We start from the raw sequence: 15,267 nt of genomic DNA on the forward strand, positions 1-15,267 counted from the left end.
TGTCTGCAGGTTTGCCAATAACCTGCAAGAGCTAGGGAAGGGCTGGATGCTTTTCATGCTTTCTGAGGTGATCCATGGGGTGATTTCCATTGCTGTGAGGGGGATTGCAGTGGGACCTGTGCTCCACTGGGTCTGTCTGTGACACAAAACTCTGTAATGCCCATGGACTGGCTCCAGAGTGGTGCTTCTCAGTCATCCTCTGCTGTGGATCTGGTCTCCCTGGATGGTGTGACCTGGATGGGTCACTGAGTGTTCTCAGGTGGCAACAGTGGTGTGCAGGTATCAAAATTCTGATTGTGCAGTAACTGTCAAACTGTCTGTGCTAAGCAGTCCCTCTGCATTTGGTGACAAAGTTATTTAATTTCCACAACTGGTCTTGATTGTGTGATTGCTGCCATTTATTGAACTGGGTTTGGCTGTATGAGACAGGGAAGAGCTGATAACTGATAACAGCTGATAACTGATATCTCTCAGAGTCCTCCCTCTTACAGCAGCAGCTCTGACCACAGCCCCTTTCTTCCAACTGCCTGCTGAGCAGTGTAACACTGAACTGTTTGTCAGGAAAAGCCATTCTATGATTCCCTTATAAACTAAATCATGACACAGGGGTTGACTCATCCCATGCTGTTGGTCCTGGTGATGAAATCTGAGTTCTGCAAAGTTTGCCAGATCAGGAGGTTGAACACTATTTAAAACTCCTCATGCAGTTTATTCTTCTTCACCAGCCCCAGTCATGATCCTGCCTCAGTGAGCAGAGAGGGACCTACTCATGTCTGTTCCATTTCTTCCATAGACAGTGTGTCTGTGGAAGACACACTGTCTGTGGAAAAAAAAAATTCTTCACAGAAAAATTTCACATCAAAAATTTCTTCACAGAAGAGGTTGTTGAACATTGGAAGGGGCTGCCCAGGGAGGTGGAGGAGTCCTCATCACTGGAGGTGCCCAAGGAACACCTTGGATGTGGCACTGAGTGCTCTGGGCTGTGTGACAAGGTGAGGACTGGCCACAGGTGGGCCCGATGGTCTCAGAGATCTTTTCCAACCTCAGTGATTCTGGGATTCCAGACATACTTCTCTTCACTCAGAGACTTGAGCCTTGGTAATCACTATGGCATATCTGGATCAACATTTCCAAGCTCAGCATCTCTGGCCTGGGCTCAGACATTCAGGGTTTTCCAGTGGCTCCTGCCCAAAGGCTGCTCTCAATGAGCAGCACTCACATTTTGCCAAAATGCTGCTCTCTGGAGTCTGGTAGAGCTGGAGGAGTTTTCTTGGTGCCAGGACTCCCTGTTCTCCACAGAACCCTTCTCCTTCCTGATCTCTTGTGACATCCCCCAGAGCTGCAGTACTTCACCCTAGAAGCTGCAGCACTGCAGTGATTTCAGCAGCTGGTGGAGACCACCCACATCTGCCCACTTGGAACCATTTCCTCTGCTGGGTGGCGCTTGCAGCATGCTCCAGGTGACAGGGCAGCACCCTGAGCAGGCAGCTTTTGGCTAAATTACATGTTGCAATGTTATTGATGTTATTGATACTATTTATGCCCACTCAGGATAAAAGTTTCTACATCCTGCTTGGTCATCAGGGAGCAGTGGTAAGAAGCAGTAACAAACAATGGGATGTTTAATTCTCCTGGGAAATTTGGAATGTTTGTGCCCCTCCAACTGGAACCTGAGGTACAAGAAATCTGTGCCCATCAGGGACTGACATTGTATTAGCTCTGCTTAGAGCTGTTGTGCTTTGTGCTCCAGGGGCCTCATGGCACAGACAGGGAAAGGTGGTGGCTGTGGTATCAGTGGCCCTGCAGTGGTCTGAGCTGGTCACAGCACTGCAGGAGATGCCTCTCTCTGAGCTGAGGTGCCAGTGCCAGTGGGGCTGAATTCAGAGACAGGTCCCTGAGTTACCCCCTAACAAAGCCAACACCTCTTGCTGTTCTCAGGGAATCCCAGATGTCTGAGCTGCAGACATGGCTGAGAGCCCAGACTCATCCCACCCCTGGAGAAGGGGGGTTTCTTCTTTGGGAGCATGGAACGGGGAGCTGGGTGTCTGCAGACACCCTGGCTGAGGTTTGCTGATCTGGATCAGGAGCCTTTAATGGGCACCTGCAAACCCACACTTACCTTTGGCCCCATTGGGAGATGTGGATGCTCTTCCCTTTGGAGTCCTCTGAGTGTGGAGGAGACTGAAACACCTCGTTAGAGACCATGTGAGTGTCTGTCCAGGCACCTGGGGATCCAGAACATCTCAGAGTTGCTCTGGCAGAGGTCTTGGATGCCTCAGCTGACAGCTGTGCAGGGGGCAGTATAGACTGTGACAACCCTCTGGGATTTCTTGGTGCCACGTTTGGCTCTGGTGACACCGACCTGGCCCTGGCTGAGCTGCTGCAGCCTCTGTGCTGTGCCTGAAGCTCAGGGACACTGTGTCCCCAACAGCCATTCATTCCCTCCTGAGCTCAGCTTCTCTGGCAGTACAGCAAACAGAGGGAAGGACAGGAGCTGTTGAAACAGGAAAGGTGCTGAGGGTGGTTTCTGATCTATCTCTTGTCTTTTGGGATAATTAAAGCTGATCAATATCAAAACATTAATTCTTCAGGGCTAAGCCAGGTGGTGAAAGCAGAACCGAGTACGATGAAAGGCACCTTCATTTTGGTTTGTTTTTATTTGGGATAGAATGCTGGGATGTGCTGAGTACTGTTTTGAGAGTCTCTACTCTGATTTTATTTATGAACAATGGAATTTGTTAATTCCTCCTCTCTTGGGAGCTGTAGCCCTAACAAGCAGGACAGAAACTTAGATGGGGATTAACACAAAACAATCTGCTCATGAAAGGTGAGGGAAATTTCATTTCTCTGATACTGATCCTCTTCAGTATTTGTTTGCCTTCCATTCCAGAATCTGATCTTCTTTGTCTCCATTTAATAATTTCTAGCTGTGTTCTCTTCCTAGTCTGCTTCTTTCTTGTGGAAGAACAACCTTTGGAGCTGTTCCTACCAGTCACATTGCCCAGGCTGGAGATGGCTCAGTCCAAGAGTTTGTCTTGAAGCAGGTTGTTGTTCCCACAGTGTGCATCTGGTTGGGAATATCCCTGACTGGCTGAGGAACAGTCTCCCCTTTGCTGGACTTTGCCAGGGTGATTTTATTCTCAGGTAGGAGAAATCCCTGCTGCTTCCTGGGCAGTGTGACTGAGCCTGACTGCTGAGCTGCTGTGAATTTCTGCTGAGGACACAGCAGGAAAAGGGAACCTTCCCCATTTCCTCCCACAGAACTGCACCTGCATCCCAGTTTTTCCCAGCTGAAGGAGGGTTTGTCCCTCTATAGAGTGGATATGAAGAAAATTGCCTTCCTTGAGCAGCTGGATCAAGAGAACATCCTTCTGTCTCAGAAAAAGTGCATTTGATTCAATAATTATAAAGCAAAACAGATCACTATGATTACATGGCCACTGACCTGGTATTTTTCCCAATCTGCCTCTCTTCCCATACCTCCAGTCCAGGTCCCAGTTCCCAAAGGAGAAGCCCCTCCCTGGTGCAGGATCCATCAGTTCTCAGCTCAATCGTCTCAGGAGCATGAAAAAAACTGAGAAAAAATCACATCCTGGATCCAACCCAAGGGTTTCTGGGGCTCCATAATTTCTAGTTTACTTAGTCTTTCCAGTTTTGTCTCTCCCTGTTGCAAGTTTAATGGAAGTTCCTTGGTGCCAGGTTTTGATAGAGGTTCAAACTGATGGAAAGTCTTATGAGGAAGTGATGTTTTATTGCAGTGTAGAAATAAAAGTGGAATGAGGTTTACCCAGTCTTAGACATGGAATGCTTCAGGTCCAACCCCAGACTGTTGTCTTTCATTTCTGCATACCAAGAGAGGCAGAGGTGTCTCCAGAGGGCAGGGCTTCCTTTCCTAGGAAAAATGTCCAAGACACATAGGCAAGGTGGTTTTTGAAAACACTGAATTCTTTCCACTCACTCCACAGGTGCTTGATTGAGTGATGCAAGCTGAATGTAACTTTATGCCAGTGAGACCAGAGTCCTTCATGCTGCCTTTTGTGTGAAATTCCCTGTGGAATTGTGCATATTATTCCCTGCTCTGTGCTGTGTGGAGGGGAGCCCTTAGATTCATAAGGAGAAATGTTTTATCTCACTGTAGGTGCTGCTGCTGGTGACCACATGTCCTTTCCAGACCTTTATTCTTTACATTCCTTTGGCACAGTCAAAGCAACTCTGTCCATCCCATGCCTGGAAGTGCTACTGTCTTGTGGTGAAGTTTAACACTTCAAATGTAATGGGTTTATTTAAAGAACTTATTAAAAACCACTGTTCTGTTGATCTGTGGCATTGTCTGAAGCTGAGCAGCCCCTCTACAGAGTCACTCCTGGTATGACATGTAGAAAAAATGTGTATGAATAAATGTGGTTCAATCAGGGAGTGATTTCCTCCAGGTGAAACTCCCCATCAGTCCCAGGGAACATCATCAGCCAGGCACAGCCACAACTTCACTGGCCTGGGAAAGCCGTCACACTTCTGGATTCCATCCACTGCTAATGAAGCCTTTCTCATTTGTATCCTGTCACTGCTGACAGAAAACCAAGCAGGAGTTTGGCTTTGACTCTCCTCAGTCCTGGACTTTGCAAATTAATGCAGTCACCACTGCCATGAGCTGAGATCCCCATGCAGCCTCTGCAGGATTCAGCTGCAAGGGTGCTGAGAGGAGACAGGAACCTTCAATTACATTAATTTCTATAACTGGAAGCACAAACAAGCTTTGCTGTTTGGACCCTTTTCTAATTTTATGTGGTTAAACCATCACAGATGGTACTGAATAAGAACAAGCCAAAAAGAGCAGGACCTTCACGTTTCTAAACAAGTGGGAGAACCTCCAGATGTTTGTATTTCTCCCGAGGTTCCAGTCCTGCCACAAGCCAGAGGAATTCATATCCTTCCTCCTGAGTTGCAGGCACATTCTTTACCTCTAACAGGGATGATGGCAGTGGTCAGCTTTTATAAGAGTTTGGAGCCAGCCAGAGTGAACATCCCCTGGGAGCAGGATGTCTCAGAGCTATTATTAGCATCTCATAAACTGCCTATTTGTCCATCCCATCACTCCAGACAGGCCTTTTACTGAGGGATCTGCTTGAGCTTCCCAAGACCATCAACTGCACTCACATTTCTGCTTGCATCACCTTTCACATCAAAGAATCCCATGCTGTGGGAAAACTACCTGCCTGTGTTACCTTGTCCTCATCACCTGGTGGATGGTTTCACTCCTGTCCACTCACTCCTTTATTTGGGGAACACTGAACTGGCTCTCTCTTTATTAAACTTCCATTTTGGGCGTGGTCAGACATCCACCACCTCAACCCAGCTTTCATTTTCTGTCTCCTTTGCTTGTGGATAGACTGGATCTGGAATTTATCACCCTTAGTGCTTTTCACTGTGTCTTTTCCATCTTTTACCATCTCTTTTTTTGAGACAGAGAGATCCACTAGAAGTGCACTGTGTGGTCTGTGTTGCAATGTGATAATATGTTACCATTGATTCCTTCCCAATAACTCCCAGTGCTGACATAGCTGTCAGGGCTGAGCACTCACCCAGTTCTGTATTTCTCTTTGACACAGGATCTGTGGTGATGAGATTGATGCTGGCACCATGACCATCCAGAAGGCCATCCAGCTCCTGTGCTCCTCTGATGACAAGTACCAAGCCATGGGGGCTTACTACCTGCAGCACACCTGCTTCCAGGATGAGTCTGCCAAGCAGGAGGTGAGCAGACTCCTCCAGTGCCACACCAGGGCTGATGGCACAAGAGAGGGATGGGACTGGTTTCCTTAGTGCCAAGGATCCATAGGTTCCCTTGGTTTTCATGAGGGTGCTTTGTGCCTCTTTAGTCAGGCCCAGGTATTAATTAAGTAGATTTTTCAGCTATTGATGGCCACTTTCTCACAACAGCAGTTGGTCAGGATTTAATGCCTGGAATAGTTTCTGGGTAGCAGGGAGACTGTTCCTGTTGTCACCACAAGCTGCTCTGGCACAGGGTGATGGTGCTTGACAGTGTGGAAGCTGCCACCCAGTGTCCTCTCCTGGGGGCAACTGTATCCAGTTCCACATCAATCTTGCACCCAATACCACATCAATCTTCCATTATCTCGGAGCTACAGTCAGAGCCAGATAAAAGCTGCTTTAAATCCCACTGTGAACTTTGCTGGGCATTGGCCAGTGACCGTGCAGCCCTTTGCCAGCCTTTTCCACAGCCCTTTTCCAGACTATTTCAGCCACCTGAGACAATGGGCTAATTAGTGACCATGTACAAAGATAATTTTGCACATCCATAATGCTGCCTGCCCCATCCTGGAAGTGTCCAAGGCAGGTTGGGTGGCACTTGGAGCACCCTGGGACAGTGGAAGGTGTCCCTGCCCATGGCAGGGGGTAGGACAGGATGTTTTAAGGTTCTTTCCCACCCAAATCCCTCCGTGATTCTGTGATACCTGACTACAGAGAAGCCCTTCTTATAGCACAGGTTATTTTTCTGATGCTCTTACTCATCAATTCCTTTGCCAACATGCAGCAAAGGAGGCAGACTGAGGGATGAATCTGCTGTGGCAAGGATGTCACCAGAGTTTATCCCCACCCTGGTTTTACTGACATGCCAACCCTTTAGAAGTGGCTTTCCCTGTGCTGGCACAGCAGTGGAGCTGGAAGCACTGCCGGATGTGGGGCTGTGCCCCTGTGCCCTGGCGGTGCCTGGATGAGTGCAGGTGCCCAGCCCACGTTCAGGTGCCCCATTGTGGGCTGGCCACACCCTTTGTTACCGTTGCAAACCCTCTCTGAGCGCTGGGCCGTGCCATCCTTCCCAGGAGGATGTGCCAGAGCAGGTCGGTGACTCATCCCAGCTCGCGCTTGTTTTCCTTCCCTCCCAAAGGCGCTTGCTCATTGTCCATTTTCAGCAGGCTCAGCCGAGGGATTTTGTGGCAGGACGGGCTCCGGGCGGGATCCGCTGCAGAGCACATCCCGCAGCGGGAGCGCTCAGCGTTCGGAGAGCTCAGCTGCAGGATCCGCCCTCAGAGCTCCGTGTGCGGGGTCCTGCGGGGCTGGGCTGCCTCCACTGCCTGGGCTGACCTCGAGGGTGGTGACACCGGCCGTGACCATCCCTCTGAGCTCAGCCTGTGATCTCGGGCTGCAGATAAATGACCACAGCATGTCATTAGATGGCTATAAATGGCCTCTGCTCATGGGCAAGGCAGCATTTCCACTTGGTGCAGACTGTGGAGGTTGGTGAAAGTTTGCAGGAGCCCATTTCCATCAGCAAAGGACTCTGTCCATGGCCATTACTCATAGACAGCCACTCCTGCAGTTTGAGCTTTTGGCTCCAACCTCCAGCCCAGTAGCTCGTGACCCACAGCCTGAACCAGACTTGTCATCTCTGGCCCTCATTCCCTGGCAGCTCTGCTTCTTCAGCTCCCCCAGGATGGGCTGTCTGACCCCTGGCACTGCTGGGGCACTTCTGGGTGTCCCTGTCCCAGCAGTGTCCTGTGCTCTGTGCTGATGGCCTGTGTCTGATCGGGTGCTGTGCTCATGTCCCATGTCTGTCCCATGTCTGTCCCATGTCTCTCGTGGTGCTCCATGCTCATGTCCCATGTCTGTCCCATGTCTCTCGTGGTGCTCCATGCTCATGTCCCATGTCTGTCCCATGTCTGTCCCGTGTCTGTCCTGGTGCCCCATGCTCATGTCCTATGTCTGTCCTGTGTCTCTCCCGGTGCTCCATGCTCATGTCCCGTGTCTGTCCCATGTCTGTCCTGCTGCCCCGTGCTCATGTCCTATGTCTGTCCTGTGTCTCTCCCAGTGCCCCATGCTCATGTCCCGTGTCTGTCCTGTGTCTCTCCCAGTGCCCCATGCTCATGTCCCGTGTCTGTCCCGTGTCTCTCCCAATGCCCCATGCTCATGTCCCGTGTCTGTACCGTGTCTGTCCTGTCCAGGTCTATCGGCTGGGGGGCATTGCCAAGCTCGTGGAGCTGCTCCGCAGCCAGAACCAGAACGTGCAGCGGGCGGCAGCCGGAGCCCTCCGGAACCTGGTGTTCAAGAACCCCACCAACAAGATTGAAACTCGGCGGCAGAACGGGATCAGGGAGTGTGTGAGCCTCCTCCGCAGGACACGGAACACTGAAATCCAGAAACAGCTCACAGGTACCCCGAGCCTGCTCAGCCATGAGGTTCCCCTTGCCTGGGGTCTGCAGTCCTGGTGCTACCCTAGCACATAGGGGGGCTCTTCTGTTCCTCTTGCACCAAAGCGGGGCCTAGATCAGAAAGCAGAGGAGGTCCTGGCCCTTCCATGTTCCTCACTTCCTCAGTGCTTGTTGGGGAAGCACCTGCCCCAGGTCCCCTCCCAGATATGGTCACCCTGCCTTTCCCACACCTCCCTGCACTCTGGCCCCTGTGCTGTTCCAGGAATGGCTGAGGAAGTTGCCAACCCCAGTAGGGTTGGCTGGGTTCTCTCCTTGGTGCCTCACCTTTGCCTGAGGAGTTGATGGGAGTTTTTTGATGCAGGTCACCCTCAACTCTGTCCCAAGTTTTATGTGCAAGCCTGTCTTTCCCTGGAGAGATGCTGTCCCCCGCAACCTAATAGCAATAAACAGCAATTTTGGGAGGAGGAAGGATGCTTAAATGCCCACCTCCATGTGGACCCATCCTGCCTGTCTCCCATAGGGGTGGACAGGGACTGAGGTTTCAGTCAGCCTCTGCATCCTCAGCTCAGAGAGGTGAAGGGAAGAAGGATTTTGGTGCTGGAATCACCCTGAGCTAAACAAAGCTCCTAATGCCCTGACCTTGTGCTTGAGCTTGTGTCCCACATCCTTCCTAGGACTGCTCTGGAACCTATCCTCCACTGATGAGCTAAAAGAAGAGTTGATACAGGAGGCTCTGCCTGTGCTGACAGACTGTGTTATCATCCCTTTCTCGGGCTGGTCTGATGGCAGCTGCAGCAGGACACGAGAAATTATCGACCCAGAAGTGTTCTTCAATGCCACAGGGTGTTTGAGGTGAGTCACCAGGCAGGGACTGACTGTAGCTTGTGTCTGTGGGAAAAAGCTAAAGCCATCTAAATCCTCTTACAATGAGCTGAATTCATGCTCATTACAATTGCGTCATGAAAAATTCTCCTTGAGAAAGTTTTCTTGAATAAGAGAAGGTGCAGAAAAAAATTTGCATGTAGAATACTTTTCTAGTAGCTTTTTATTTTAATAATTTTGTTCTTACTGAGTCTCTTCTCAGAAAAAAATGGAAGCTGTTTTGTGTACTAGGGAAACCCATCACCATCAGTGTTTAGCTCAGACCAGGAAACTGGACAGACTTTGCTTATAGAGTTTTGAGGCTTTCAGAGAAAAGGATTTAGGTGACAAAAAGACAGAATTCTCTATGTGGGGAAAACAAGCATTTTCCCACTTCTTTTGATAACTGTTTTAGTGCAGTACAGGACTTTTCCTGTCTCATTTCATCTGGAGACTCAGCTACGAAACAGGAGGTGCAGACTGAGCCTAGAGTAGTTTATTTTGTTCACGGGAAACCAGAGTTCTTTTGTAGAGGATCTTCGCCCTGACTTGCTGTTTCTCCTACTTTCCTCCTCCACTTGGATATGAGCTCCTTGTCTCAATGGGAACAAGTGGGGCAAAAAACCTGCCCTGTATAATGAGGTGCTTTCATCAAGGGAAGCTCTCCCTGAGGGAGGCAGCGCCGGCCGCGCCCTTCCCAGACATGCAGCTCGCAGGAGCTGGAGCTGCTTATGAAACGAGAGGCTGATCATGGCAGGGCCTTTGGAGACCTGATACCATCAGCTTCTGTGGCTGGGAACCGTGTCTGGGAGATAGGGAGTGCTGCTCCCTCCTTGCCTGTCCTGGAAGGCAGCTCCCCGAGCAGCTGCAGCTCGGGATGTATGGGGTGCAGTGGGTATGAGCTGCTCTGCTTTAAGGCCATCCCAGCCTACAACACCATAAAATATCCCATTAAAATGAGGGAAAGACATTGGCAACAGCTTGTAAAAATCTTGTGGAGTTTAACTAGAGGTAGGCTCTACCTCCTGAAAATGATCCAGCCTGTGGCAGCAGTGCCCAACATCCCAAGGAAGACTGGCAGCTGCAGGTCAGCAAGGGAGCTCCAGAGGCCTGAGGGAGCAGGACTGGGGAGCAGGGAGAGTGAGGGAAGTTGGGGTTGGATCCAGAGCCCCTGCTCCAAGGGCTGAGCCAGGACTACTCTGAGTCACTGCCCTGCCACATCAGAACACAGGGATGAGAACAGCCCTGGGTTTGCCCTGGGCCCAAGCCATTGCTGCTCAAGCATTTCTGGATTGCAGATGAATCCATGTTAATGAGGAGGCTGCAAATCACAGTGAACATCAGATCCAGTTCTGGAACGCCTGCAGTGAATATCTCACAACCACTGCCAGCCTCTCTTTGTTTTTCATTTGCAAGCTATAAGGCAATAAAATAGGGAAAAAAAAACCCAGAGCAAAACAACAAAACCCATATCCTGTTACTGGAAAAACTCCCCTGTCCTGACAGCTGCCAATGTCCAAGAACCCATTTCGACCTCACAGATGGGTCAGTCCCTCTGGCAAGAGCCATTGCTGCTCTCCAGCATTTCCAGCCCATTTTCCACACAGATATTGCTGCTGACCCTGGGTAGGTCTGTGCTTACAACCCTGTGCACCTTCCTGATGATCACAACAAGCCCCGATAGCCTTTAGCCAGTCTTCCCTTTGGAAACTCCACTCAGGAGACACAGTGTCTATGTAGTGGCACATGCAGAGCCTCTGAGGCAGCCTCCTGCTGGGGACTGTCCCTAGGAGGGTGTCTTCTATGCAGAGCTCCTTGCAGGACATGTTCAAAGTGAAATCAGTCCCAAGGAGCAGCAAGAGAGGTGTGCACTGGTGCAGTCCCACCAAAGGCCTCCAGAACAGGAGCAGTTCTTCAGCCTTGCTGAACCTGCCAAAAAATCCCCCAGTTCAGTGACAGCCATAGCCAGAACAGAGCCCAACTCACCCTCTCTCCTCTTTGTCCCCTGCTGTGCTCCTCGATGGCTTCTCAGGAACCTGAGCTCTGCAGACATGGGGCGCCAGACCATGAGGAATTACCCTGGCCTGATCGACTCTGTCATGACTTACACCCAGAACTGCGTGGCCTCCAGCCGCCCTGATGACAAGGTACCAGCTGCTGCCCTGGGCTCCCAGCCCCACAGTTAACAATTGCAACCCTGGGAATGCCTCAAAATCCCTTTCCAACCAACACAAGAGGTGGCTGGACTCTGGCTGCTTTTGTCCTTCCAAGCCACAGTGGGATCTCTTGGAGGGTTGTAAGTCCTTGGGCCTCTGGGCCTGAAGTAGAGCTGAGCTTTAAAATTTTAACGGACACAGAGGAGCAGTAAAACACTTTGTCTCCTGAGTCCCCAGAATACTTCCCTTCCCCTTCCCCATTCCACCATCCTAGTCTCCATCTCTTGCTCTTTACCCCCACATCTTGCCATCCAGCAGGACTCAAGTGTGCAATCCCCAGCTTGGCACCATGTTTAGCAGGAAGCCAGGAGTTGGCATCTCTCTGCCAGTCCCCTGACTGTGACTGATGGCTGTGTGTGAGCAGCACTTGCCTTGGACAAAAATGTGTTTGTAGACACCTTTCAGATGTAACCATCAAAGTTACCAAAGTTATTTTGAATTCTCTCTGGATTGAGCAAACCCTCTTTTGGGGATGGCTTTTGCAGGAAGCCCCTTTCCAGCAGCACACACAAAACATAGTTCTTTGGAAAAGTAACCACAGGTTCTGGTATTGGTTATGGGTATCCAGCCAAAATTCTCTCTTGCTCTTCCCGTTGGGCACTCTGGCATTCAGAGAAAGGAGCTTTAAAGCCTGTTCTTGGTAAAAAGTGTCACCTGATCTGTAGCTGTGACTCAGAGAGTCATTGGAAGTTACCCCTGGTGAGAGGGGCATTTCAAGATTCAGAATTTCATGGTTTGATCCAACCACTCTCACACTCTCTTTTCCTGTTTGCCAACTTGTCTGTGGCAAGTGAGACCTCCCAAGGTTTTCTGGGTCAGCAGCTCACTGAGATTTCTCCTTCACATCTATTCCAGCTCATTCCCTCCCATCCCTTGCTCCCTGAAAAAGGCTAAAGAGCATCTATGGTGCTAAAAAGCTGATTATGGCCCAGTCCATGCCCTCTCTGCTGCTGCTCCATAGTTTTCTGCCTAATGTGATGTTTGCATTTGTGTTCTGGGGGTGATGCAGTCTGTGGAGAACTGTATCTGCATCCTGCACAACCTCTCCTACCGCCTGGATGCTGAAGTTCCCAACAAATACACCCAGCTCAACCACATGGCCCGGAGCGTGTACATGGACAAAACTCTCACAGGCTGCTTCAACAGCAGGAGTGGGAAAATGGAGGTAGGATGTGCCACAGAGGGATTGGGAATGTGATGTTCAACCCCAGGCAGGGGCTGCAAAGGAAGAGCAGGATCTGAACTCCGTTTCTCGTGTCTTTGCAGAATGATGAGTATGGGGTTCCCCTTCCTGAGGAGGATTTCAAGCCCAAAGGCCCCAGCTGGCTCTACCACTCAGATGCCATCCGCACCTACCTGTCCCTGATGGATCAGAGCAAGAAGGATGCCACCCTGGAGGCTTGTGCTGGAGCTCTGCAGAACCTCACTGCGAGCCGAGGGCTGGTAAGAGCTTCCCTCCCCTCCTCATGTGTGCACCCAAATGTGTCAGCACTTCATGGAACCCGACAGTCAGTCAGGTTGGGAAGACCTCTAAGGTCCCTGATCAGCATCACTTCTTGGCCATGAAAAAGGCAAATGTCCTCCTTAAACCTCAGGGCACCACAGCCAGTCTCTCCATAGTGTTTGATCAGTGGGATCCTAACTCCAAGCTCAGGGTCACATGGGGAGCTACAGCCAGCATCCCAAGGATCTATCCCAGACCCGTACTCTGGGTTTCCAAGTTTCCCCAGTCTGTTGCTCACACTGCCAGCAGCTGCTGGTTTTGGCAGCCTCTCCCAGGGTGGCAGTGAGGGTGAGCCCAGATGTGCACCCCCAGCCAGATGTGATGAGAGATGGGAGAAGGGCTGAGCCACCACCTGTGCATGTGCTCCAAGGGGAGGTGGCTCTAATGACAGGGTGGGTTGTGCTGTGGATTGTGGCTTGTCCACACCTCAGAGCTACCTGTAAAACAGCTGTGACAGATGTCCTGACCCGTGGGCACGCAGCGTGGCGGTGCCAGGGGCTGGGTGATGCTGTGGCACCGTGGGGACACGTCACAGCCATGGCTCACAGGCCCACGTCACTGCCCTGGGCACGTCCTTGCAGGCTGCTCCCCTGGGACAGCCCTTGACTTGTCTGTTTGTGCCCAGCTCCATCAATCCCAATTTAAATAAGATGGATGGGGAGATAAAGAGATAATGATTCCATAGGTAGGAGAGGCGTGTCACGTGTGGGGAGTCACCCAGAGACACAGGTGACTCACTCTGAGCCTTCCCTGCTGGGATGGCATTAACCTGCCAGCTCTGATCTCCTTTTGTCACAACCATTTCCATGCTAAATAATTGGGAACCTTGACTTTTGGCAATTTAACTAAGCAGTGCCACGAACCTGAAGGTGGAGAGAGGCTGTCACATATGGGCAGAGCTGGTCAGGGAAATGGGGCTGGAGTTCTGTGCTCCCAGGAAAAGAAAATTTCAGCAATCAACAACATTGCACAAGGGACAAACAACCAAACCCAGCTCTGACAGTGCTGGAGCAACTTAATTCAGCCTCCTGGTATGGAATGGCTGAAATTTGTCTGGGTGTGCAGAAGTGGCTCCTCCCCTCAAGGGTCTCATTCCAGCTCAGAGCTGGAGCTGGAGTTGCTGAGTTTGCTCTCATTTGATGGAAAGTGAATCTGGGGATGAGCTTATGGAGCTTGCTGTGATCCTTTAGCTCATAGAGGATGGCTCTGAATATCCTTCAACTGTGCTTTTCACACCCCAGTCCTGCTGGTGTGAATGTGGAACAGGGCACATGTTTTCCAGACCCTTCTGTCCCCTCCCATCTCACTGTTGATGGACATGTGTCTCCATCAGCCTTTCTGGTGGGGCAGCTGAGAAGTTCAGTTTAAGTTCTGTCAGGCAGTTTATTCAGGAGATGTGCTTGAGCTCCTCTGCCCTGGCTGCATCCTTAGACTTTCTACATTTACAAGCACAAGATCACATCTAAGATGAGTATTTTTGTTCCTCAGACTGCTTTTTAAAGGCATCCATTATCTGTTCCTGCTCCCCAACAGCCCATTGTGGCATGGTAGGAGCTGTGAAGGGCCAGGGCAGGGAGCTGCCAGGGGGTTGTGAAGGGTGAAGGCAACGTGGACATGAAAGCAAAGCTTCTCCAGCTTTTGGAATGTCAGTTGAGTGATCAGCTGCTCCTCTGGGGCTCCAAAGAACAGCACCAGCACAGCACATGAGAGGCTGACTTTTCAAATGTCACAGAATAATGGAATCATTAAGCTTGGAAAAGCCCTCTAATATCACTAAGTCCAGCTGCTCACCCATGTTCACCACTATCCCATGTGCCCAAGTGCCCCATCCACGTACTTTTTGAACATTCCCAGGGATGGTGACTCCACCACTGCCCTGGACAGCTGTGCCACTGCTTGGCAACTGCTTTGGTGAAGAATTTTCCCCAGTATCCAATCTAAACCTCCCCTGAGGTAGTTTGAGATCATTTGCCCTTGTCCTGTACCTTGTTCTGTAGGAGCAGAGCCCAACCCCCTGCACCGTCCAGTCAGGGAGCTGAGGAGAGCCAGAAGATCCTCCCAGAGCCTCCTTTTCTCCAGGCTCCCGTAGCTGTGGGGAAGAGAGGTAAAAGTGACAGAGTGGGATTACAACAGCAGGAGAAAGGATGGTACAGTGCTCATTTTATGGTGCAGTCACATTCCTCCAGGCCTGACCATCATGCCAGCTGTTTCCCCTGGCACTGTAACCATGGGCTCCTGTGTTGTCCCCCAGATGTCCAATGCCATGAGCCAGATGATCGGGCTGAAGGAGAAGGGGCTGCCCCGCATCGCGCGGCTGCTGCAGTCCAACAGCTCCGAGGTCGTGCGCTCCGGGGCCTCTCTGCTCAGCAACATGTCCAGGCATCCTGTGCTCCACAAAACCATGGGTAAGTCCTTCCCCCATGCTGGATCCCAGCTTTCAGCTCTGTGGGATCTGCCCAGCTTGCTTTGTAAGCCCCATAAGGAGACCTAGCCATGCTCCAAAGCTGGGCAGAGCAGT

At 50.9% G+C, this 15,267-nt stretch overlaps 1 protein-coding gene across 1 annotated transcript in view; it reads left to right on the forward strand.

The window, feature by feature from the left end:
- PKP1 (plakophilin 1) overlaps positions 1–15,267 on the forward strand; it is a 50,236-nt gene that overhangs the window by 23,849 nt on the left and 11,120 nt on the right. Inside the window, exons 4-10 of the mRNA XM_058819340.1 lie at positions 5,607–5,751; positions 7,962–8,169; positions 8,843–9,020; positions 11,062–11,176; positions 12,255–12,410; positions 12,512–12,688; positions 15,001–15,154. Of these exons, the coding sequence (XP_058675323.1) occupies positions 5,607–5,751; positions 7,962–8,169; positions 8,843–9,020; positions 11,062–11,176; positions 12,255–12,410; positions 12,512–12,688; positions 15,001–15,154 (1,133 nt within the window). The remainder of the gene's footprint in view (positions 1–5,606; positions 5,752–7,961; positions 8,170–8,842; positions 9,021–11,061; positions 11,177–12,254; positions 12,411–12,511; positions 12,689–15,000; positions 15,155–15,267) is intronic.

The sequence above is a fragment of the Ammospiza caudacuta genome, chromosome 24, assembly GCF_027887145.1.
Source record: "Ammospiza caudacuta isolate bAmmCau1 chromosome 24, bAmmCau1.pri, whole genome shotgun sequence".
Classification (NCBI taxonomy): domain Eukaryota; kingdom Metazoa; phylum Chordata; class Aves; order Passeriformes; family Passerellidae; genus Ammospiza; species Ammospiza caudacuta.